Here is a 25,684-nt window from a genome sequence, read left to right on the forward strand (position 1 = left end):
TGAAAGAGAGATTTTCAGATATGGGGGAACCCTGAAGAAAGAATACATGGGGGTGAGGGGAGGTGGGATAGAAATGGACTGTAAAGTCTGTCATCTTAATCCTACTCTTTTCTATCTGGTTCAGATTAGAGATTCCTGTCCTTAAAGACAGACTCATGTCTTTGAGTCACTGCCTCTAAAAAGCTGTGGATCACATCATCTCCCGTACTCAGACTCTCTCGTGGTATCAGGCACAAGGGGACGGTGAGGCACCGCAGCCAAGAGATGCGCCCTTGGGCAACCAAGGTCATCTTTCCAGTTTCCTCCTCTGTGCGATGGGGAAGCAGGATAGTCTCAGAAGGTTCCTGGTCTCTGGGCGCATAGTGAAAGGCTGCTGAACTTTTTTGTTGAACTGCCGAGACAGGCTGCGGGCTCCGTGAGGTCAGCTGTAAGCCCCGCCCCTTGGATCAGCCCTGTGGCTGCACGGAGATGCTGCCTGCTGGCGGTGTCCAAAATCCGTATCGGCAAAGCCACTCTGGAGGTCTGGTTTTGTGGATACAGAGACAGTGGAGAGAATCCACTACAGTTTAGTCTGGCAAATTCCACAAGAATGCCCTGTCACTTCCCTGGAATGTGTGCTTAATCTTTTATTATTTTTAGTGATGCCGTTCATCATCTTGGACGTGTGCTTTATGCTTTGGCAGAGCTGGTTCCTACACATCTCAACTCTAATAAACTCATTGTGGGGGAGGGTCTGAGCAGCCGGCAGTTCTAAGAAGCCACATCTTAGATAAAAGCCAAAGGAATAGCAGAATGGACCACAGAGAGAGGCAGGAAGCACTGACAGTCCAGTTGGTTGCCACCATTAATAAGCAGGACGTTCCTGCTAAAATCCTTTATTTTAATCAAAAGAAAAAGTGTTGAATTAGTCCATGGTATTTCTTAAAATGAAAGCACAGTCAATTTAAAATATTATATTTGTTTCAGGTATACAGCATGGTGATTCAGTATTTTTACAAATGATATGCCATTAAAACTTATTAAAAGATAATGTCTATAATTACTTGTGCTGCACAATATATCCGTACTGCTTATCTATTTTATACATAGTTGTTTCCTAATCTCATCCCTGGTACCTCTTTAAATATCTCTGCTCCCCATCCCCAGTTATTGCTTAGGGTCAAGCCTGAGCTTCCCTCACCAGTATTATTTCAGGAGCCTTGGAGGAGCCTCTTTGCTGTTAGAGTTGCTTTCCTAAAGCACAGGTCTCATCACATCACTTCTCAGTTTATACTATAGATGGTTTCCCTTTATACTGAATATACAATTCAGAGTATGTGTTATGTGACTGTGCTCAGTCGTATCTGACTCTTTTTGACCCCATGGACTATAGCCTACCAGGCTCCTCTGTCCATGAGATTTTCCAGGCAAGATTACTGGAGTGGGTTGCCATTTCCTTCTCCAGGGGATCTTCCTGACCCAAGGATCAAACCTGTGTCTCTTGTGTTGGCAGGCAGATTCTTTTTTTTCTTCTTTAATTTAAATTTATTTATTTTACTTTGGCAACCCACTCCAGTATTCTTGCCTGAAGAATCCCATGGACGGAGGAGCCTAGTAGGCTGCAGTCCATGGGGTTGCAAAGAGTTGGCATGACTGAGTGACTTCACTTATTTTACTTAGAGGCTAATTACTTACAATATTGTATTGGTTTTGCCATACATCAACATGCATCCGCCACAGGTGTACACATGTTCCCAATCCTGAACCCCTCTCCCACCTCCCTCCCCATACCATCCCTCTGGGTCGTCCCAGTGCACCAGCCCCAAGCTTCCTGTATCCTGCATCGAACCTGGACTGGCGATCCATTTCTTATATGATATTATACATGTTTCAATTCCATTCTCCCAAATAATCCCCTACCTCCCTCTACCACAGAGTCCAAAAGACTGTTCTATACATCTGTGTCTCTTTTGCTATCTCGCATACATAGTTATCATTACCATCTTTCTAAATTCCATATATATGTGTTAGTATACTGTATTGGTGTTTTTCTTTCTGGCTTACTTCACTCTGTATAATAGGCTCCAGTTTCATCCACCTCATTAGAACTGATTCAAATGTATTCTTTTTAATGGCTGAGTAATACTCCATTGTGTATATGTACCACAGCTTTCTTATCCATTCATCTGCTGATGGACATCTAGGTTGCTTCCATGTCCTGGCTATTATAAACAGTGCTGCAATGAACACTGGGGTACACGTGTCTCTTTCAATTCTGGTTTCCTCGATGTGTATGCCCAGCAGTGGGACAACTAATCTCAAAAATATACAAGCAACTCCTGCAGCTCATCCAGAAAAATAAACGACCCAATCAAAAAATGGGCCAAAGAACTAAACAGACATTTCTCCAAAGAAGACAGATAGATGGCTAACAAACACATGAAAAGATGCTCAACATCACTCATTATCAGAGAAATGCAAATCAAAACCACAATGAGGTACCATTTCATGCCAGTCAGAATGGCTGCGATCCAAAAGTCTACAAGCAATAAATGCTGGAGAGGATGTGGAGAAAAGGGAACCCTCTTACACTGTTGGTGGGAATGCAAACTAGTAAAGCCACTATGGAGAACAGTGTGGAGATTCCTTAAAAAGGCAGGCAGATTCTTTACCACTGAGCTACCTGGGAAGCTCCCACTAGGGAGTTAGTCAGACCTGTTAAAAGAGTGCTTTTCTCAAATTTTAATTGTGTAAGAATCACATGAGGAATCTACTTAAAATGCAGATTCTGAACGAATGGGTCTGGATTGGGGCCTGAGAATCCACATTTTGGTTATACTCACTGGTGATACTAATGAACCACATTTTGAGTAGAAAGGGGATAGAGAATACTCCAGGATGCTGTAGAAAGGACATGAAATCATCTTTTGCCTGACTCCCAAGTCTTACATGATAATAAATGGGAAAAATGATACATGCTATAAAGTTATATGAAAAAATCATTATCAATTTAACATACATAAAACTTAAGCTTTGCAGAAAAAGTAGGAAGTTTTTAAAGTAAATAGGTGTTTTTTAATACCATGGTTATTTTTTCCTTTTTCTTACTTTAACTATTTTTTAAGAGTTTCAGTATCTGGAAGCCAAGTTAAAAAAAAAAAATTAAAAGGAGAGGCTCTGCTCCAACATCTTCTGTTCCAAGAAGACTGACTTACTCTGCTTTTCTCAGCAGGATTAATCATTCTCTGAGCTTTTGGAAACAACAATTGTCAACCTTTCTTAACAGAGAAAACCTGCGATAGCACCCCAATTTGTAAAACAGAAAAAACGTGGAGATTTTCTGTATCTAAAGAAGGTGGGCAGTTAAGAGTCCTGCCTGATCAGCCTCCCTTCCCAAGCCAGTCCCTTTTACCCTAGCCCCTGAACCAACTTAAGGGAACCCACCCTCCACAAGGGTTAGTTTTGAAACCACTGTGGAGCACTTCATCATCCTAGTTCTAAGTCTCCTCACTCTGTAACGTAATGATGTATCTTCCTTTCTATGGACTCCAGTAAACTGAATTCTTACAGAACAAGGATTTGAATGCATGTTCTCCTGTCACCTAGCCCAAGGTAGTGATCCATTATGTGATTCATGAATGTGCAAACTAATAAATTCAATGTCCTTTCTGCCATAACATTAGATGAAGTATGACTATGATTCACTCTGCAACAAAAGAGAGGGAAAGATTTGAAGCTGGAGTTTCTGAGTGTGTTTTTCTTTTTTCTACTTCAAGAATAAATCGGCAAATGTCATTTTTTTTTGAGAATCCTGGCCATCCATCCATCCCATCCATCCATTTGTCTGTCTGTCCATCCATTCAACAATGTCCTATATATATATAAAGTATATATAGGACCTAGTATGTACCAGGCACTGTGGGGATCCTCAGATCAATAAAACAGGCAGTCTTTGCCCTCATGGAACTTCCAGCTTACAGAGAATACTTGCCAGTTTAGACACATAAATGCAAAATTATAATTTAGAAACTGCCCCCAAGGAGAGGTTCATGGTTAGAAAAGACTCTAAGATAAGCATGGCAGTCAGTAAGAAATTTCTGAGGGACTGCCTGAGCTGAGAGTTAAAGGATAAGCAGAAGTTAGCTAGGCACAGAGGGATAGGAACAACATTCCAAAAAGGAACAGCATGTGAAAAACCTCTATGGCAGGAGACAGCTTAGCAGGGGTGAGAAACTGCCAGCAGACAGCACAGTTGGAGCGAATGGAAGGAGTAAAGCCAAGGGAAGATGATCAAGATGAAGCTGGAGCGACAAGGAAGGGCTGGAGACTGTGTTAAGAATTATATGCTTTACATTAAAGAAGCATGTGACTTCCACCTGAAAACTGGCCCCATATAGCTTCTCGATGGCTGCACTAAATCAAGCCAAATCTGCAGTTATTTTGATCATAATTTCTAATTCCTAAATAACTTGGTTTAATAGGTTATTTTTCTTTTCATAAAACACTGAAATTCAAGCTTCTGATTCTCTTTTATTCACTTATAGAATTGCTTCAAAAAGCAATATAGAGCCTCTTTTGTCTTCCTGAGGCATGGCTTTGAGAATTCCTTATAAATAACCCTTAAGAATCATCAGATTCATTCATAAAACTATCTGAGAAAATTGTTAATAAGTATAGGAGGGGTAAGGGATGCTTTAAATACTGCATTACAGATACTGTGGAATTAAACCTAAAAAACCAGAGAGAATTATATGCTTTATCTTAAGCAGCGTAGGAAGCCAATGAAAGTTTTTAACTAGGGAGTGACATAGTTTGCATTTTGCAAAGAGCACTGTGGCTGCAAAATGAGTATAGGTTAGCAAGGAGAACTTTGTGTGGGGGTTCAAGGAACAGGCCCAGTACGAAGGCTGTAGAGGAAGTGGTATCGCCAGGGGAGATCCACACTCCCAACGTAACAGGAAGGAATGAGAAAGGAGGAAAAAGACTGAGGCTGAGAGGGAGCCTGCAGGTTTCAGAGGGTGGAGGGAAGGCGGCTGAGAGACGGGGCAGCAGAAGTTCTGATTAGCAAAGGGATAAATGATCGCACCGGAGAAGGCGATGGCACCCCACTTCAGTACTCTTGCCTGGAAAAGCCCATGGACGGAGGAGCCTGGTAGGCTGCAGTCCATGGGGCCGCTAAGAGTGGGACACGACTGAACGACTTCACTTTCACTTTTCACGCATTGGAGAAGGAAATGGCAACCCACTCCAGTGTTCTTGCCTGGAGAATCCCAGGGACGGGGGAGCCTGGTGGGCTGCTGTCTTTGGGGTCGCACAGAGTCGGACACGACTGAAGTGACTTAGCAGCAGCAGCAGCAGCAAATGATCGCACAGTAGCAGACTGAGGCTGGGGGGCTTGTGTGTCAGGCGTTAACCAATAAAACATAAGAGAATTGAGGAGCCTGAGGATCTGTCTGGCTCAACAGATTCCTAGAGGACAGCCATGGGGCGGGGGCAATGGCAGGCCCACAGGCTGGGCATCCTGCCTACTGCTATAAACGTGAACGCACCTGAGGCTAGCAAGCTGGCATCAGGGAACCAACTTTCAGTCTGGGGCAGCTGGCAAGCCCAAACCACAGCACTGATTCACTTGCAGGTTTCTGGAAACTTTTATGTTCTGACCACTGTAAATATGCTTAATGTCATAGCTGGAAAGGCTCAGGTCTCCAAAAGGCCTGAGACCAAAATAGAGTGCAGCTGGCCCAGGCCTGGCTGGACAGGGGCCTTCTAAGGCTGAGGGGACAGCTCAGCATCAGCAACACCCGAGGGGAGACTCAGCTCCAGGCCCCTCTGGCTGAAGGTCAATTACAAGGGCAAGATGCTTTCCATAATCAACATCACACACAGGTCTCACAGAGGGAAGGAATGTATGTAAAACAAAAAGTGGGGAAAGAAGAACATCTGGAACAAGGAAATGCCATTTTCACCTGCTTCTAATTACATCTAACAGTGGGGGAGGGGGCAGGGAGAAAGGGCTGTGGGAGCTGGAGGAAATGTTCTTAGCGGAACCACATCTTAAATCGCTCTCAGAACAGAGCCTTCAGAAAGCAGCCCAGCTCAAGGGAGTCTGAAGACTCAGGCTTATGGAGATGACATCAATGAACAGAAAATAAATTGCATTTGGCAAGCTGGTTGTTGCAAGCTGTGATAAACAAAGATGTCAAACTTGCCCCTGGCTGCGGAGTTTCAGGAATTCCTTGCTCTGTTAGAATTTGCAGAGAGATGAGCTAGACTGGTGCTAATTCCTTAGTTGTTAAGAATGGGTCATATTTGTTGAGAAATTACTGTGTGCCAGACATAGTGGTGAGAGGTTTTATATCTATTACTCCTGAGAAACCTCATGAGCCCTCTTTAAAGGGCGGGGCAGGGGGGCGGGGTGGAGGGGGAACACAGCTCCTTTGCCGTAGGCTAAGGAGGGCCCTCGATGAGTGCTAATTCTCCTGATGAGTAGCTGTGCATCTGGTTAGGGACCAGGCCACAACAGGAAGAGTTCCAGAATCAACAGACCACTAAGTTAGAACATGATGTGCTTCTGAGGTCACTGGAGCCAAGGGTCTCTCCTAAGACGACGGGCCAGCTGTTCACCACCCATGGCTGTGTTTCCTACCAATCTGCCAGGAGTGGTGCTCCACTGTGTGTGGGCCAGACGACAGGACAGCTCGGGCCTCGGGAGCAGAGGATGAAAGGAGCCTTGGGCTTGCAAACAGTCGGCCTTATGCCAGACCTGGCTCTTTCACTGATAAGCTTCGGCGTCTCAGGCTGTCAACTGGGGGCCTCAGTTTCCTCATCAGAGAGTAGATGCAATAATATTTCGCTCACAGGGCGACGTGAGTGTGTCAGGCGATAATCACATCAAATGCCAGCACATCACAAGAACTGAGCATAAATGAACGAAAATGAAATCATTAAGCAAAATGGGGCACAGAAAGGCAAGCCGCGCTGAGCCCCCAGGGTCTGGGTGGAGACCAGTGCCACCTGTGCTCACATCTCTCAGGTCCCTCGATCCGTTCCCTACACCCAATCATGCATTCACCTCTAGCGACTGCATTCCCTCAGGGCATGGGGAGAGGGGGAGGATCTTGGTGCTCAGTGTCTCCTGGGCAGCCTCTGTCCAGTGGCTGACATACAACAGGAGGGAGAAAGCCTAGCTCCCTTGCTTCAGAGTAAGAGAACTCTGAAGTAGTACTTGAGCTCCAGAGCTCTGCTGAGCCTGAGGCCCCTGGAATCCCACTTTTGTTTCCCTCGTTCTCTTTCCCTATCCTGTCTCCTCACTTCTTTCCCCATCTCACCGGGAACACTTCCTTTAAAAAAAATCTTGTACCCACATCCTCATCTGAGGGTCTGCTTCTTGAAACTCTATCCTAAGACACCATCTGACTCCACCTGCAGGCTGACCTTCCCCCGTCCACTTAGAAAATGCCTTCCCTATTTGTTCAGGGGTCACTCCTTCCATGCAGCTTGTCCTAACCTCTTCAACTGAGGCTTTCCCAACACAAAACCACACTGTGGTGTGTGTATGTATGTGTGTGTGCTCAAGCATGTGCGTCTGCACACATGTGTGTACAGTGTTTACCTGTTTGTGCTATGGAAGTCTTGAGGCTAATTTTTTTTTTTCTCATTCATGTTTATTGGAGGTCCAGTTCGTGTCTAGTTAAAGAATCTGAAGGATGGGATAGCAGCCTTGCCCTAAAATACAGACTTCCATAGCAGTGGTTTCCTAGCTCCATAGAGCCCAGGGGTTTGATGAGGACATGCAGAGGCCCCTCAGAGAAAAGAGATACAAATGGGATGAGTTACAGGCACCCCACCTCTGACTCAACCAAAGCACATTTCAAGTTAGAAATGGGTTCTGTTGCTTGCAGAAATGATAATGATAAGCATGACGACAGCTGGAAACCACCGGTTGAGAGTAAACTGACCGTGACTCTTGGGGTTTTGAGGGAGGGAGAAGCTATTCTTCATTTGGTTCCTCCCATCCTTGACCATCTCTTTATGCAGTAGGCGTGTGTGTTTAGTCTCTCAGTCGTGTCTGACTCTTTGCAACCCCTTGGACTGTAGCCCATCAGGCTCCTCTGTCCATGGGATTTTTCAGGCAAGAATACTGCTGCTGCTGCTGCTAAGTCGCTTCAGTTGTGTCTGACTCTGTGCAACCCCATGGACTGCAGCCTACCAGGCTACTCCGTCCATGGGATTCTCCAGGCAAGAACACTGGAGTGAGTTGCCATTTCCTTCTCCCATGCACGAAAGTGAAAGTGAAGTCACTCAGTCGTGTCCAACTCTTAGCGACCCCATGGACTGCAGCCCACCAGGCTCCTCCGTCCATGGGATTTTCCGGGCAACAGTACTGGAGTGGGGTGCCATTGCCTTCTCCCAAGAATACTGCAGTGGGTTGCAATTTTCCTCCTCTAGTGGATCTTCCTGACCTAGGGATTGAACCCATGTCTCCTGCATTGCAGGTGGATTCTTTACTGGCTTCCCCATCAGGGAAGCCTTAGGCAACGGGAGCCACTATTAACTGACTGCCCATGTGGATGTACCAGGCGAGGGGCTTTGCATCAAGATGTCATTTGATCCCTCCAAACCCCTTAGGTCCAGTACTCTTGCCTGGAAAATCCCATGGACAGAGGAGCCTGGTAGGCTGAAGTCCATGGGGTCGCTAAGAGTCGGACACGACTGAGCAACTTCACTTTCACTTTTCACTTGCATGCACTGGAGAAGGAAATGGCAACCCACTCCAGTGTTCTTGCCTGGAGAATCCCAGGGACGGGGGAGCCTGGTGTGCTGCCATCTATGGGGTCGCACAGAGTCGGACACGACTGAGCAACTTCACTTTCACTTTTCACTTGCATGCACTGGAGAAGGAAATGGCAACCCACTCCAGTGTTCTTGCCTGGAGAATCCCAGGGACGGGGGAGCCTGGTGTGCTGCCATCTATGGGGTCGCTAAGAGTCGGACACGACTGAGCAACTTCACTTTCACTTTTCACTTGCATGCACTGGAGAAGGAAATGGCAACCCACTCCAGTGTTCTTGCCTGGAGAATCCCAGGGACGGGGGAGCCTGGTGTGCTGCCATCTATGGGGTCGCACAGAGTCGGACACGACTGAAGTGACTTAGCAGCAGCAGCAGCAACCTCTTAGGACAGATACTCTACATGTGACTGGCACAGATTGCTAGACCTCTACCGATATAAATCTACCTGTCCAGTTCTATCTCCTTGGCCACCATCATTTCTAGCAAGTGATGATCACAACTTTCCTGTAGCCCCCTACAATCTACTGTCCACACAGTAGCCTGTGATTTTTAAAAAATATACATTGGATCATGCCATTCCCTGCTCAAAACAAATGCCTGCAACAGTTTCCCTTTATAACTGCCCCCTGGAGTTGTATGGTATGACCCTGCCTGTGTCTCCCGTCATGAATGTCTCCCTGTGTCTCTGTTATGGATGTCTTCACCACCCACCAGGTGCTGTGCCCTGCTGTTGCAGCCTTGAGCACGCCAAGCTGTTTGGGTCTTCACACAGCTCTCCCTCCTCTCTGGGACACTCTTCCCTGTGCTTGGCAAGCTAATTCCTCCTCACTCTCTAGATTTCCGCTTCTTTGGAGAAACATTCTTTAGATTTCCCTCAATCTAGAGCAGGTTACTCCCATGGAACTCGCCTCAGTTTGAAAACAAACAAACAAACACGCTGTTTTCTTCTCTTTTTACTGTCTGTTGCCCCCTCGTTAGCTCTGGGAGGGCCTGGACCGTGGCTGTTTGGTTCCCCATTGCATCCCCAGTGCCTCGTACATCGCCTGGCCCATAGCAAGCCCCCAGTACAGTATTCATCAAGTGAAACTTCAAATAGTGACAAACAGCAAACAACACTGGGGTTTTTCTAAGTTCCTTATGATTAGAGCTTAATTCTCACATGGGGTGGTGGGTGAAGGGAGAGACTGCCTACCATCTTCTGATGATGACAGAGAATGGAGGTGTCTCTCTTCTTCCTCCTACTTCTTGATGTAACAAGGAGAACTCTCTCGCTGGGTATAATGTAATTTAAACTATACTTTGGCATGTAAATAGTAAAGTACAAGCACAGTCTACTTGGTGACAGAAAACTGTCAGCTTGGTTCAAGATGCAGTGAACAACAAAGGAACTACAGGCGGAGCCTTCTGGAGCATCTCGTCTACCCCTCAGCTGACGCCTCTGGTTGAGATGTGCTGGTGTGCATTTGGCTTGGTGGGGGTAGTGGCAGGAAGCACAGTGGAGGGGAGATCTCCAGGGAGAAGAAACTAGCTTTCCCATGTTATAGATGTGAAAAGAGAGGCTCACAGAGCTCACCTGAAGCCTGCAGTCACACCACTGGGCCGTGAGGGGGACGGGATTTGAGGGCAGGCTCTTCTAATTCCAAAGGGGGAAATGCAGTGTTTCCTGTTCACAAAGAAAAGCCCAAACTAGAAGGACTGACTTCCCAGAAGGGTCAAGACTGGGAAATGAACTTGACCAGATTCAGAGAAAATGAAGCTGGAACTTGCTGGCCTGATCAGTTTGTTCATGAGAGGCAGGTTTATTCAGAAATGAAAGCAAGGCTGGAGCCAGGAGGCTCTGTTCTAGAGTCTGGTTGAGACTGAGCAGGGAAGGCCCCCACTGGGGTGAGGAGAGCCGGGTCCAGTCAGGAGGCGCTGGCTGGGCCCCAAGGGAACCTGGCAATTTTAACAGAGAGACTTTAAAACCAGTCAGTGTCCGTTCCAGGGTGGACACTTGTACTTGTCAAGGACCTTTTATCCAAGATGGCCCAGTGCCCTCTTGTATGACTGAGTGGCTGCAGAGCAGAGAAAGGAGCATCTGGATGGGAATCAAAAGTTCCGGACCCTATCCTTGGCTCAGCGATGTGAGATCCAGGGCAAGTCGCCTCTTTTTCCTAAGCATCATAGGCTCTTTGTTCACTTGAGGAAAAAGTTTTGTGGTTCTAACTCAGGGAGGGCACAGTGGAGTCTCTGGGGACTTGTAAAAATTATGACCTGTCTCCCCACCTGTAGGGTAAGGGATGGTGATGTCAGAGGACTGTGGGAGGGAGGTGACCAGCTCTTTGGACATTTGGTTCCCGTGGCAGCAGGAGAAGGCCCCAGAAATTTGTCCTATTGAATCAGAAGTAGCTCATTCAAGCACGTTAATTCTTAAAGCCCAAAGCACAAACACTCCTCAACCGCCTATGGACAAAAATTTGCATGTTCTCTTATCAATGGAGCTGACAAAATGGTCTAAATGACTGAACAGAGACTAGCTCAGAAGAGAGTCCTCAATGAGCCAGGGATTAGATGGCCCCATGTTGCCTGGAGTGTTAGAGAAGCACGTGGGAGGGGATGCTCCTCACTTTTTAGCATCCTTCCAGTGCTGGGGAATCCTCCTATGGGTGAGTCTCAGGGTGAGGGGGAGGCTGTACTACAATAGCCAAAAATGCCAGCCACTTGCTCTTCCTGGGGTGCCTGGTTCTCCAGGGACAGGGGCCTAACCAGCTAGGGAGAGGCTCCCACATGACTCTAGAGCACGAGGCTGAGAGAAGCCAGGGAAGTAGTGCCCAGGGTACCATGCCAGGCTCTCCCTGGGGCCTGCCCCAACCTGTGGTCCTGGCCCTGCAGGTTTCTCACATCCCCAGTCAGGCTCTCCCACCTTGCTGGCGATTCTGAGAGCTACCCGATACCATTCTAATCCATTCTGCTTCTGCTAAAAGGAGACAGAATCAGTCTCTCCTGCTGGCACCTAGAATCTCAACCTGGTGCCCACTCCACATGGCAATGACTTATTTATCCATTTGTGGATTTCCATGATCATCACATATGTTGCTATTTCAAAGTATCGACAAAATAGATTTGCTCTGTAACTCACACAAGCCTCCCATATGGCCAAAGAAGGGTGTCTGGGATGGCAGCTCTCAGTAGCACAGCTGGTGTGCTGTAGATTCTTGGTTTGCCCCCAGGGAGTTTCTAGCCTCAGCTGTTGGCAGCTCTCCCAGAAAAGTAGAAAGGGTTGGGTTGGACATAATAGGAAATTCAGTGTATTATATTGGCACCGTCAGCACTGAACATGGTCACTCAGACCTCATCCAGAATTCTCAGGTTTGAGTCTGTACAAAGCCAGGTAAGCTGGTGTGGTTGGTCTTGACACATGGCTAACACTCCGCCCAGGAAGGGCACCTCAAATGTATTATTAATAAAAAAGGAAAATGCCTCAAACATCCAGGACGTATTTCTAGCTATTCACCCGTACGATCTGTAAAGCACTCCCCATACCATGGAATGAAAATAAAAGACACAATGAGTCCCAAGAAAATTATCTGTATTCCCTGTCAGTTGAATTTATCACCATGTACACTTTATGTGGTTAAAAACCGATTGCTTTCCTTTTCTCACCCACACCCTGCTCGCTACCAGCTGCAAATACACTTCCTGTTCATTCCAAGGCCATACAAATGTGGTGCCTGATCTCAAATCTTGTGAAATTTTGCCCGATTTAAATTTGGTGGCTAGCCTCTATGGAAAGTTCCCTTCCGATCGATGACTGACAGAGTGCCAGGCATTCAGAAGAATCACGCAGGGAGGAACATGTTTGTTCTAAAAAGGCAATCCTTTCTACTCAGAAAGGATTTATTTTTTCCTGCCAGGAAAGTTGAGAACAGATTGTAGTACTTCATCTTGGCTCATGTATTGAAAGGCAAAGTCATGGAAAGGAGAAAGATGGGGGCACTGTGGAATTCTGAAGGGTGTTCCTTTTTTCTTGGGAGTACGAGAAAAAATTCAGTTGAAAATGAGATCTCCTTCCAAAGAACTCTTGATAATGAAAATATCACCACAGTGCTCAAAATGGAAGAGTAGTTAATGGAAGCAGTATTTTGGGGGCGCACAGATGACTCAGAATCCAACAATGGGATGTCAGGCAATGTCTTTCTGGATCCCACAGCTCTATGTTTTAATCAAAGGCAATGCGCCCGTGATAGTTTTTTCATTTACCCAGGGGATTCCACCTGTAGGAACCCTGTTAATTACTTCCGTTAGCTCTTAATTGGGAACAGTGTGGTCTACCAGAACATTCCAAACCTCTCCTATTGGCCACGTATCTCATCCTATAAGCTTTTTAACTGGAGCTGTGACAATGCGCAGTGACTCTGCATTCTTTTTCACTCCCCAGGTGAAGGTCTGGACTGGCAGTTAAATGCCCAAATGGCAGGGAGGAAAAGACAAAAGCCAACTCCAGATATTTTGATCTCCAGAAACAGTGAGTCTAGGAGTGAAGGACTTCAGCATCATTCCACTCCATCCCATTCATTTCCTGTTATTTAAAATGACCAGGTGGACAATTTCTCGATGTGAGTCAAGGAATTTAAATCTGCCTCTGACAGTTCTACCCTGAACTGGGCATGGAATACCCACGCTTTGGGGTAGCTTTAACGTCCTCACAGATTCTTATTTCTTCTGTGCCAGCTGATGCTCTTGTCTTCTGCTCAGGACTGAGGGTTCATGGAGGTCTCAGGGATTTATTTTCTATATGTACCCTTCCTAGCCACCGTTTTATAAGAGTCTCTTTGCTGTGATCCCCATCCTAACATTTAGACATGTGGTGTCTCCCTTGTTACTAGAAAATAAATTAACATGTTTTTCTTTGCAAGCAAATAATCTTTGTGAATTTTTCACTTCTGTAAATTTGTCACAGCAATATTGACTCTTTCAAGAGAGGGTAAAGTCTTCCTGGAGAGAAGTAAATTCCAGGAAAAGGAGATGCAAAAAGCTAGCATTACCGCATAGCTTATTGGCAAAATCAGTTCAGAGGCTGCTGTTTTCCCTTTCTATGTACCTAGGACCTGAGTCTGGGTGTCAAAGGATGCACCTCCCCTCCCGCCCCTGAAAATAATAATGCAGCAAAAGTCCAAGGCCACCCCTTTCTCTCCTCTATCTGAATTCCCAGCTGTGACAACTCCCATCTTGAGGCTGCTTGCCAGCTACACTTCATAGAGGATATGGGGGCTAGGTAGAGAATGTTACTCAACCAACTCGTGTTTAAACACTGTTTATCCATGGAGCAATGGGATTGGGAAGGCAGATGAGGTTTCAGGAAAAGGTGTGAGAAAGATAAAAAATAGTCTTGGTTCTAGAATGGAAATGCAACAAGCGCTGTCAAGGGTACTTCCAGACAATTTCTCTTTTGGCTAGTCATGGCCAGGAGCTTTCACATAACAGCATCCTGGAGAAAAAGGCTATCACAATAAGAGCAGACCGCAGTTCCCCTTGCGGGGCCTGGAAGCCAAGGCAGGCAAGGTCATGGGTCTACCACAAAGCGGACATCTTGGCTTAGAGGCTGTCATTATCCTCAAATTCTAGCATTAAGTCTCCCAAGTCACCCAGATTCCTTCATCCTTGGAAGAGCGCTGTGTGTGGTGGTGGGGGGCCGAAGGGGGGCGTTGTACTCACCGTCATCTCCTCCGGGTTCCCACTGGCTACCTCCACCACTCTCAGGGAAGGGTCCACCTTCACCTTGGCGTGGGTCATGAACTGGATGACAGATGAACTGTCCTGAGGATGAAACAGTGTAACTCGCTGTAAGACTTTTCAGTCACAGTGACAGGGCCCTGAGATCCTAGGTGGAACTGAAATTCTAAGATTCCATGTAGATCAGACAGAAATTTCTATCACTGAATGAAGCAGAGATTTCCAGTCTCTCTCCTGAAGATTCTTTCATATCATAGTGGATGCTGAAAAGCTCTGGAGTTTTGCTGAGTCAACACATGCAGGCTTGTGTGCTGTGGTTTCCAAGCAGCAGGAGCCAGATATTTGGATCTTGGTATTGACATATTCCCCAAAGAGTAGAGAATAAATAAAACTGTTGAATTGTGTACGATAAATCTAGGTCTGGCCTTCCACAGAAGGCATCTGATTTACATTTCCCAAGCATCTTCCTGCCTTGACCACAACCCTCAAACTCTCCACATGAGTTCCTTTTAATTCCTTCTTTGCTCTTAAATGAAGCTTTTGCGGTGGGGGGTGGGGTGGGGGGGAGGTCAAAGCCCTTTAAGCGGGAAAGAGGGTACCAGACAGAGAGATGAGAAGGAGAAAGCATCTGACTTGTAATAAGTCAATGGTCTGACGAGAAAGGGGATGGGGGTGGTCGGGGGAGGTTCGTCCCAGGTAAGACTCGGGCAGAGCCCATCAGCCACTGTGGGTAGAAGCCTTAGTGTTGGGCTCAGATTTAAAGCCAACAATCCAGATAAAGAGAGAATGGCTCCAAGGCAGGGATGGAGAAGGAAGAAGAGAGGGGCTGGCAAAACTATGACTCAGGGAAGGGCCAGAACATCGAGCCAGTGGTCTAGATGGGGCTGCACTGACTATTGAGGGAGAGGCAGGCTGGCTCCCACTGTGGAAACAGGACAGACGGCCGAGCACTCTGCACCCCACATGTGGAGGCAGCTGGGCTCTGCCAGAAAGGTGTCCTTCTATATTTACTCAGGTTGCCTGCCACGCAAGGAGGCACATATTGATGCTAGCTTTGGCCCATGTCCGGTTAAATCTACCCCTGCAAAAGGAAAGAAGATAACTGTCTCTGCGGAAAACAGTTTCAAGGGGCTCAGCTCATCACTTCCAGAGAAACCACGAAGACCTTCTAGGGAGGACACCTGTGGAATTTCCCTGGGAGTTACACACTAATTATTGTCCTTTTAAAAACACCAATAAAACACATTTGAAATGCTTCTTAGAAGCTTGTCACTCAAAAACAAAAAAACAAAAACTGCTTCAGTGAGCTCATATTGAGCAGTAAGTAATTTTCTATGCAGCAATCTTTTACCAGTTCTGTAGATTTATGGTTTTATGCGTCTGGATATACTATCTCTTCAATCTTGGATCATCATTATCATCATCTTGAATATTGCTAATTACAATAATAATAATGATGACTGTCAAAGTTAAAGGCTGAGCAGATTAGGAGGCATGGAACAGATCTCCTGCAGTTGTAGAAAACAAACACTTTGAAAGAAATCGGAATCCTCAGATAATTTAAAAAAATCAGATTTTACATTTCAAATAAAAACTTGTTAAGGTCAAAGCAATTAAACTGCAAATTCCCTTGTCTGGGGCCTGACCTTCAGATCAAAGGGAAATAAACAGAAGCGGCAGCCCAGGTGAACCACAAGGCTGATGCTGCTCCGTGTCCTTAGGGAGGCGAGGAGCCCCTGGAGCCCCCAGGGAGGTGTGGCTGGCTTTGGGCCTGACAGAGGCTTAACTCCATCCCTGAGATTTCTGCTGGTTTCCGTAGAATATCTGCAAGGAAAATGGTCCTCCAACACCCACATACGACACCCCATGGCTTCCTGCTGTCTTGGGGTATAGACTGGGCTGGGGACAGCAGTCAGTGGGATATATTCCATGGTAAAGGGTTGCCACTGATCACAAGGAGAGAGATGCAGACACCAGGCCAGAGCTGGGGACAAGAAAGGCTTGAGGCTTTGTGATTCAGTACAAATGACTGACGTGCAAGCAGCAGCCATCTGGGCCGAGGGTGAAGAAGAAACGAGAGTGGCTTGCCACCATCAGAGCCATGTCAGGGCTCTGTCAACAGTGGAAGTGTGGCACAGGCAATAAAACTGTCACCAGGGCCACTTGTCAAGAAGAGGAACTGGATGGGTAAGTGTACAGAATCATAATCCCTCAACCTGAGCTGGGGACCCAGGCCAGGAAGGCACTTCCTGTGATGTAATATTCTGGAATCAAAGGGTGACCAGGGGTGGTTCATGTCGGGCCCTCTCCCAGCTCCACCCTTTTTAAAAGGAGAGAGAGCTACAACAGGGAAGCAGTGCCGTGCGTGTCCAACTTGCCCCTCATCAGTTTCCCTTCAAAGCACCCAGGGAGAGCAGAACCGTTGACAGCTCTCCACCAGCCAGAGACGGAAAGTGGGTAAAACATCCCATATCCCCCGTGCCTGTGGCTTATCAGGCCAACATGTTGCTGCCACGCCTAATTTAAAAAATAAGGCTGGAATGACTATTCTAAGGATATTCACTTATACACTGACAGTTTTATACAGACTGACACACAGTTTTTCCAAAGGAAAATAAAGAGAATCTCTGTGGATAACATGCCTATTTTATCTCCACATGATTGTTTTAAAATCAATTTGTTGGATGCAGCCTTTCATACTAAGAAGTGCTTATGAGAAAATAAATTACAGTGAATTTGTATGACTTTTTTTAACTACTTTTATAAACTCATAAGAGCAAAGTGATCTAAGACTCAATAGGTGGATTCTGTGAAACAAGATGTCATTTAAACAAGGGGTTGGCAATCTATGTTTCATGGGTCAAATCCACCCCTTTGCTGGTTTTTGTAAATAAACTTCTATTGAAACACAGTCACGCCCATTCATTTGAGTATGGTTTATGGCTGTTTTCACAACACGATGGCGGGGTTGAGCAATGGCAAGACATGTATAGCCCATAGGGCCTAAAAAACTTACTGTTGACCCTTTACAGAAAACCTTTGATCTAAAATGTGCAAGTTAAAGTCTGACAGTGACTTTTCTGATGGTCCAGAAGCTAAGACTCCGAGTTCCCAATGCAGGGGACTCGGGTTCGATCCCTGGCTGGGGAACTAGCTCCCACATGCTGCAACTAAGACCTGGCACAAGCAAATAAATAAAAAGTAAATATTAAAAAAAAAGTCTAAGAAACAACTGCACAAACAAAACATCTGGGGTTCTTGCTTAAAAAGAGATGCTGATTTGGTAAGGCCTGAGTGGAGTCCAGGATTCTCAGGTCTCAGAAGCTCCCAGGTGATGCTCACACTGCTGGTCCTTGGACCACACTTTGAATAACAAGGGTCTGGCATGTTTCCCTGGCATTCTTCTGAAGCAGAATTACCCGTGGTGCTGGCCAGGACAGTTTTAAAAGGGGCAGGTAGAGTTTTTCCTGAGGAAACCAATTCAAATGTTTTAAATGAACTCTGAGAGTACAGTTCTTCAGGACTTACCTTCTTCAGTATTTCTGTGTTCAGCAGCATATAAATGTCTATAGTACGACTTTCTTCTTTAGCGAGTGCACTAAGGTTACAGTGCATTGTTAGGCAAGAAATCCCTGTTTTTTCACAGTCCTGAGAAGAATAACCAGAGAATGGTCAAGCTGTATTAAGAACAAAGACAAGAGCACAACATTTACAGAATAGGCATTTATAGATACAGAACAGGTATTTATAGAACACAGCATTTATAGAACTGAGGCCTTTCTGCTGCTGCTGCTGCTGCTGCTAAGTCGCTCCAGTCGTGTCCAACTCTGTGCGACCCCATAGATGGCAGCCACCAGGCTCCCCCGTCCCTGGGATTCTCCAGGCAAGAACACTGGAGTGGGTTGCCATTTCCTTCTCCAATGCATGAAAGGGAAAAGTGAAAGTGAAGTCTTTCAGTCATGTCCGACTCCTAGTGACCCCACGGACTGCAGCCTACCAGGCTCCTCCGTCCATGGGATTTTTCAGGCAAGAGTACTGGAGTGGGTGCCACTGCCTTCTCCCGAGGCCTTTCTAGGCAGATGAAATCCATAGGAAGATGCAATCATTCCTTCTTGCCGCCAGAGGGCAATCAAAGGACTTCCTGTCCAGTGGGCACCAGAACACGCCTTCAAATCAAATCTCACTGGTGTACCTTACCTCAAAACTGGATTTTGCAAGAAGAAAGCAGTGGATTTTGTTTGTTTTTATTTATTTTTTAAATTTATTTTTAATTGGAGGATAATGCTTTACGATGTTATGATGGTTTCTGCACAACAATGTGTATCAGCTGTGTGTATTCACATACACCCTCCCTCTTGAGTGTCCCTCCCATCCTCCCCATCCACCCCTTAGGCCATCAGAGAACACAGAGCTGAGCTCCTTGCACTATACAGCACTTCCCACTAGCTAGCTATTTTACACTTGGTAGTGTGTATACTGGCAACCCGCTCCAGTGTTCTTGCCTGGAGAATCCCAGGGACCGGGGAGCCTGGTGGGCTGCCGTCTATGGGGTCGCACAGAGTCCGACACGACTGAAGCGACTTAGCGCAGTAGCAGCAATGTGCACATATGTCGTGCGACTCTCTGCCCCACCGTCTCCTTCCCCTCTGTGTCCACAAGTCTGTTGTCTGTGTCTGCATCTCAATTTCTGCCCTGCAGATAGGTTCATCAGTACCATAAGATTTCAAATATATGCATTAATATATGATATTTATTTTTCTCTTTCTGACTTAACTTCACTCTGTATAACAGGCTCTAGGTTCCTCCTCACAACTGACTCAAATTCGCCCCTTTTTATGGCTAAGTAATATTCCATTGCATATATGTTCTACAACTTCTTTGTTTTGTTTTTAAAGAGACACATTTAATATTTTGGGAACATCCCTCTTAAGAGTTTTGAACACAAGGTGTATTTCCTAGATTATGCGGTTTTTGCCTGGAAGTGAAAAATGTAATTTTATACCCATTGTTTATACTGGGCAAATTGGAGGGCTACAAAGTCACAAGACTCAAGAAACCACAGGAGTAAAGAAAAACATGTTTGACCAAGAAAACATATGAATTACAGCTAGGAACCTAAATTCCAAAGTTACAAAGGAAGAATTCTTTTGTGTTATAGGATTCAAAATGTGTGAATATACATTCATGATGTTTCACATATGGGGTAAAAATTTCAGCCAGATACAGAGCTGCATTTGTCAAACTACTAGATATCAATACATCTAACAGTTCTGAAAGCTGTTAAATAACAGTTGATCATCAGCATTATGTAAGTAAAAATATCCCAAACTTCCAAAAGGCCACTAGTCCTACTAATTCTACCGCCAAAAAAAAAGAGGAGGGAAATGTTAGTGAGATGTGCCATGGCTGTAATAAGGAACTGAAGAGATATAACCAAAGATGTGGAGAAAGGAGGCTTTGGAAAAGCATCTGATTCCACCTTTAACACCTACACTTTTTAAAAAGTTAAGGTGTAGCTTACATAGAGTAAACAGAATAAATCCAAAGGATCCATCTTGACATATCTTTATACACATTCATAACAGATCAAGATGAAGACCATGTCCTGCACCTAAGCAGAGTCCCTCATGCTCCTGCCTATCAATATTCCTCCAAAATTAACTGCTGTCCTGACCTCCACTGCCATTGACAGAGGTGCTATTTCTGAACTTCATGTAAGTAAAACACCATCTGTCTTTTATCTCTAGCTCCTTTCACTCAATATTATATCCATGAGATTTATTCATGTTGTTGGGGTGGCAGTTTTTATTGCTTGTAATAATCCAGTGTATGGGTACACTGCAACTGTTTACACTTTCTCCTGGCGATGGACATTTGGATCGTTCCCAGATTACTGTGAACATACCTGTCCATGTCTTTGGGGGATACAGGTACTCACTTCTCTTTGGGACATAGCTGGGAGTGGAACTACTAGGTCATAGATATGTTTAGTTTTAGTATATACTGACCAACAGTGGTATATGAAGTGGTTGGACGAGAACCATCACTCTTGATTAGACTCATACTACTGGGAGAAATGTATAACTTTGTACTTGGTGGGTTGCAAAGGTTTTCCCTTTGCCAGCCAATGGAATCTGAAATGCAAATTTAACACTTTGATAGAAACCTCAGGCTGAAAAAATAGGAGTTGACTACAGTCCTTGTGACTTTCTAAGCCAATTGATTCAAACCAGATTTGAGAAATAATGCCAAATAGAAAACTGGCTTCTCATCTCAGACTTGCCTTCCTAGTGAGGACCACCCATGTGAACCCAACGAGTAAGCAAATTCTTACCAAGACTTTTCTTCCCGACTTTGTGAAAAAAGCAAATATTGTATGGAAGATATTTTCTTGTTCTTGAGGGATGATGCAGGGGGTTGGGTTTTTCTGGAAAGAACAGTTTCCCTTCTCTTGGCCCACCTGAAAATGAAAAGAAATCTGGATGAGTGGTCCATCCCAAGAAAAGATCATGAGCCTGGACTCCCTTCAGAGGTAGTCACGGTGTAGCCCAAAGCCAACTGTTACCCTGGTCCATTCTCTAGGAGACAATAATGGCAGAAAATCTGAAAGGCAGACGTAGTAGCATCAACAAGGCCAAATACTAAAGAAAAGTGGATGCTGAGTCATGAAATGACTGAGATGCAATGGCACACAACACGCAAGTGAGATGTGACTAGGAAAGAGTAAGACTTAAGGAACTTTAAAACCAGCCTTACAGCAACTCTGAGATGAGTTCTTTGTCTGGATATGGAAAATGAGACTCAGGTTAAGTCATTTGCCAACAATCACACAGACCAGAACTCAGGTTTTGGACCTAGATCTTCTGAGGTCCAGCCTTCAGGCATGGTCCATGGCCAGAGGTTTTCAAACTATGCCCCATGGGACCCATAGGGTGCTGTGAAACCCCTTAGTGGATTTCCTAGCGAGGAGAAGGGGGCACCAAGCAGGACTGCTATGGGCCCCCATCTCTATTCCAACTAGAGCATCAACCACCTATAGTGTCATTTAAAACCAGGATTCTGCTACCAAAAAATAAAATAAAAATTGGGCAACCATTGCATTGGGTCATACAGGAGCTTATATGCCCAAGGAGCTCTTGTTGAATTACCTGATTTTGCTTCTGAGAGCTTTTGAGAGGCTAGTGGAAAAACAATGCTGAGCAACAGTGATGTTAAAAAAAAAATCAAAACAATAGTACAGTCTTCCATGTTGGTTTCTTTAAAAACAACTCTATTTTTGGTGCCTCAACTGGGGAAATATTGAAAAAAAAGAGAAGCCTCCTTTATATATTATCATATCAAGTTGTTTGTATTTGAAGCCTTGACATGACTTAAGGTCAAGTCACAAAATTAATAGTAATTCATAATTTAGGATTATGTTTACAATTGATTTTAGCCAGAATCATCTATTTAAACTACACTCTTCTATCTTTAATGCCTCTGAGTAAAATATAGTGTGTTTACATTGATTCAAGAATGCTTCAGCTTCTCATTTGTGGTAAGGTTTAAATTTTTAACATGGAAACTTCTAAGTTCAGCTAACAGTACTAATCTTTGGACAAAGAACTATAAAATCTCCAAATGTACTAAATAAATCTCTATTTTATCTTTGAACATGTATGCCTGGATTTACTATATATGCCTGAAGATAAATAAGATGAAGGTTTATTTCCTCAAATTAACTCTTAGAAAATAGTGTTACCTTTAAAACTTTCTTATACTTTGGGGACTCACTGTTCTTTATAATACATTGGTAGCCTTTCCCTTCTCCAGGGGATTTTCCCAATCCAGGGATCGAACCCAGGTCTCCTGCATTGCAGGTGGATTCTTTACCAGTTGAGCCACCAAGGAAGCCCAAGAATACTGGAGTGGGTAACTAATCCCTTCTCCAGGGGATCTTCCTAACCCAGGGATCAAACCCAGGTCTCCTGCATTGTAGGTGGATTCTTTACTAGCTGAGCTACCAGGCAAGCCCTTTGCTATACATGCCTGAAGATAATTAAGATGAAGGTTTATTTTCTCAAATTAACTTTCAGAGAATAGTGTTGCCTTTAAAAGTTGCTCATACTTTTGGGACTTACCCTTCTTTATAATACATTGCATTTTGCTTGGTTTTGGCCCTGTTCTGCAGCTTGCAGGGATATTAGTTCCCCAACCAAGAATTGAACCTGGGGCCACGACAGTGAAAGCCCCAAGTCCTAACCACGGACTTCCAGGGAACGAAAGGGACTTCAGTTCAGTTCAGTTCAGTTTAGTCGCTCAGTCGTGTCCGATTCTTTGCGACCCCATGAATTGCAGCACGCCAGGCCTCCCTGTCCATCAAACTCATGTCGCTCTTTAAAAGTATTTTGTAATTTGATACTCTCTCAATTGAAATCTGGGAAGATATACCAGCCTGAAATGGTCTCAATCAGAGTTGGTTCTGGATGCTTTTTGAGGTTACTAGAGGCAATTAATGGGAAGGAGGCAATGAGATTTAACATAGATGTGGACATTATTCTGGGGTGCAACTTTTTTAAGTTGTGATAAATATTTTAAAGTTCATTTTTAGAAAGCAAAACATTAGTTGCTTACGTTGTGAGAATTGTGAACATCATTTTCAAGACAAATGAGAAAAACAACTGTTGTAACATTATGCAAATGAGTCTTTGTGTCTAGCAATAGCATTTTAGCATCAAACACGAATTCAAAATGTTCTGCATTTCAAATAAATTAGATGAATTGAAGATGATATGCTTTGGAATACTGTCAACTTAAACAGTGGCTTTAATAATGCAATCCATTGATCTCAGAAGATGTACATCTGCATGAAATCATTTTGTGAAATGTGTGAATGAAAAGAATATAAATTAATCTAGTATTCTTTTATAATTTTCAGTGTGCAATACCTGATTAGGTTAAGTATTATAAGTAGGTATTTACTTTTATAACTTTTTTTAAAAATTAAGGTAAAATTTACATTCCCTAAAAATGCACAGATTTTAAGGATATAGTTTGATGAATTTTGACAAATGAAGTCATGCATATAACCACCATGCCAGGGAAGGGACAGAACATCCATTACTCCAGAAAGATTCCCTGACTCTTTTCCAGTCAATTCCCATCCCCCACCTCAAAGGCAATCACAGTTCTGATTCCTGTTAAGTTGGCCAAAAAACTTTGCTAAATTCACCTCTTTGGAAAAGTGGGGGATTGTGTTCTTTGGGGGTTGCTCTCTTTTTGGGTATACACAGCACCTCGCAGATGGAAAACATTTTGTTCGACCATGTGAGAACTTGAATGTGTGCTCATGTTAATTCCAATCATATTTCACTCGGAAGCATGTGGGTCCCTATTTTCCTGTTTGTCTTCAGTGGCCATTTGCTAAAAGGCTGTTGGAGGGACTGTCCTTCTGTAGCCCTGTAGCATTCACGTTCCCCTGTGGAGCTGACCAGGCTGGGCTCCTCAAAACACATTTCGTCTGGATTGAGAGTGACGGAACTCTGAGTCTTGCAGGATGCACCCGTTCCTAATTAAAATCAGGGTTGGGGCAGAGTTCCTCCTGGCTCCACAGTGGGTGATTCAGGTTTCTAGGCAGGGAGGGGAAGTGGTGGAGCAGAGCCCCAACTCAGCCAGATTCACTGTCATTCCCACAGGACACCAGCACCTTGGGGCAAGGCGCAGGGAACCACAGCAGGAGGAAGGAGGACCAACTTTGGCTCCAACGAATGGGGCAGAGACACAGCTCAGAGCTCTACCTTCCTTTGTCCCATTGGAGTCTCGGAGGGCCTGTGAAAAGGGTGATGATGGGGATGTGATGTGATCTGATGTGACATCTGATCTGCCCTAGGGGAATCTGGAGAAGGGAAGCAGAAGTTGAATTTCTGGTGAATGAAAATCTCAGCCAGTCGTACTCTGACTGTGGTTACATGGGAATCACTTCAACTGGGCAAAATGACAATTTTGGGGGAGGTTCAGGGTGGTCTCTCTCAAAGGAGAATAAAGGTTGCTCCGTGCTGCACAAGTCTGGTTCAGGCTAGCTAATCCGCTTGTAGACACTCCCTCAGCTAAAATGAGCAACTCAGGCCCTGGCTAGGGTCTTGAGGGTGAGGGACTGTTCCGTGTGCATGGATAGGACAGGTGTGACAGACATAACGGCACTCGACACTTGTGCAGCCCTTACTGCACACCCCTGTGAGCTGAGTGCAGTTACTGTTAGCATTTTACAGATGAGGAAGTTGACAGGCAAGGGGAGGCCATGTCTCCCAGAGGGCAGGCAGCAGAGCTGGGCTAGAGCACAGGTCATCTAGCTCCAGAGACCTTCTTGCAAACTTTTCTGCCTCTTAGGTCCAGAGGCTGAGGGTGGGGCTGGGTTGGGGGTCACGGAGGGATTAGGGGTGGAGATGGAGGGGGAGGGAAGCTATCCCTTCCTGTTCTTACCCAGGTCAAAGGGAAGGAACCATGAACCCAAAAGCCCAGAAATTTCAGAGTCCTCCATCTGACCCACTTCTGCTCCATGGGAGATAAAGTGCCTGCTGGCTGGGGGGCCAGGCCACTCCGTGCTGTCTCAGGCTGGAAGGGGAACAGAACATCCCGGAATGTTGTTTCTGGAAGGCAGCTCTAAGATCATGTGGTCCCGTGGCCTTGGCTGACAGATAAGGAACCAGAGGTCCCGAGTTCCGTGACTCGTCCAAGGTCACCTGATTGGTTGGTGGCAGCAAGCGGCACCCAGTGAAGGAATCCTCTGGCACAGATGTCCTGGGCCTTAGTTTCCTCATGTGTGAAATTAGGATGGTGGTCTACATGGTCACTGAGGTTGTCCCCAGTTGTTAATTATGCCCCTTGAGGATTCTCCTGCCTTTTCATTAGCACATGGAATCAGCTAGCCTCCTGCTACATAGATAAGCAATTACTCAGCACCCAGCCCCCACACCTGGGTTCTAACCACTCTCACTGGTGGTGAAGTCTTCAAGGGCAAGCAAGGTTTTCTTCTTGCAGACAATCCAAGTACCATGGCACTCATTTTCCAATGGCTTCATTTCTGTGGCTGACCAAGGACTCTGCGGCCATTGCCCCTGCTCAGCCCTGCCCACCCACTTCTCATCTATTTTCCAGACTATCTGACTCCAAACACTTCTCATGACACGGCTGCTCATGTCCTCAGGGAGCTGAAACAGGCCATA

The 25,684-nt window shown here is 45.2% G+C and overlaps 1 protein-coding gene across 1 annotated transcript in view; it reads right to left on the bottom strand.

Annotated features, from left to right (window-relative positions):
- Nucleotides 1-25,684, bottom strand: part of ITGA9 (integrin subunit alpha 9) — a 363,244-nt gene that overhangs the window by 20,794 nt on the left and 316,766 nt on the right. The window contains exons 24-26 of the mRNA XM_027523417.1: nucleotides 20,818-20,943; nucleotides 18,012-18,131; nucleotides 14,466-14,567 (exon numbers count right to left, since the gene is read on the bottom strand). Coding sequence (XP_027379218.1) covers nucleotides 14,466-14,567; nucleotides 18,012-18,131; nucleotides 20,818-20,943 — 348 coding nt within the window. The remainder of the gene's footprint in view (nucleotides 1-14,465; nucleotides 14,568-18,011; nucleotides 18,132-20,817; nucleotides 20,944-25,684) is intronic.

The sequence above is a fragment of the Bos indicus x Bos taurus genome, chromosome 22 (genome assembly GCF_003369695.1).
Source record: "Bos indicus x Bos taurus breed Angus x Brahman F1 hybrid chromosome 22, Bos_hybrid_MaternalHap_v2.0, whole genome shotgun sequence".
Taxonomy (NCBI): Eukaryota; Metazoa; Chordata; class Mammalia; order Artiodactyla; family Bovidae; genus Bos; species Bos indicus x Bos taurus.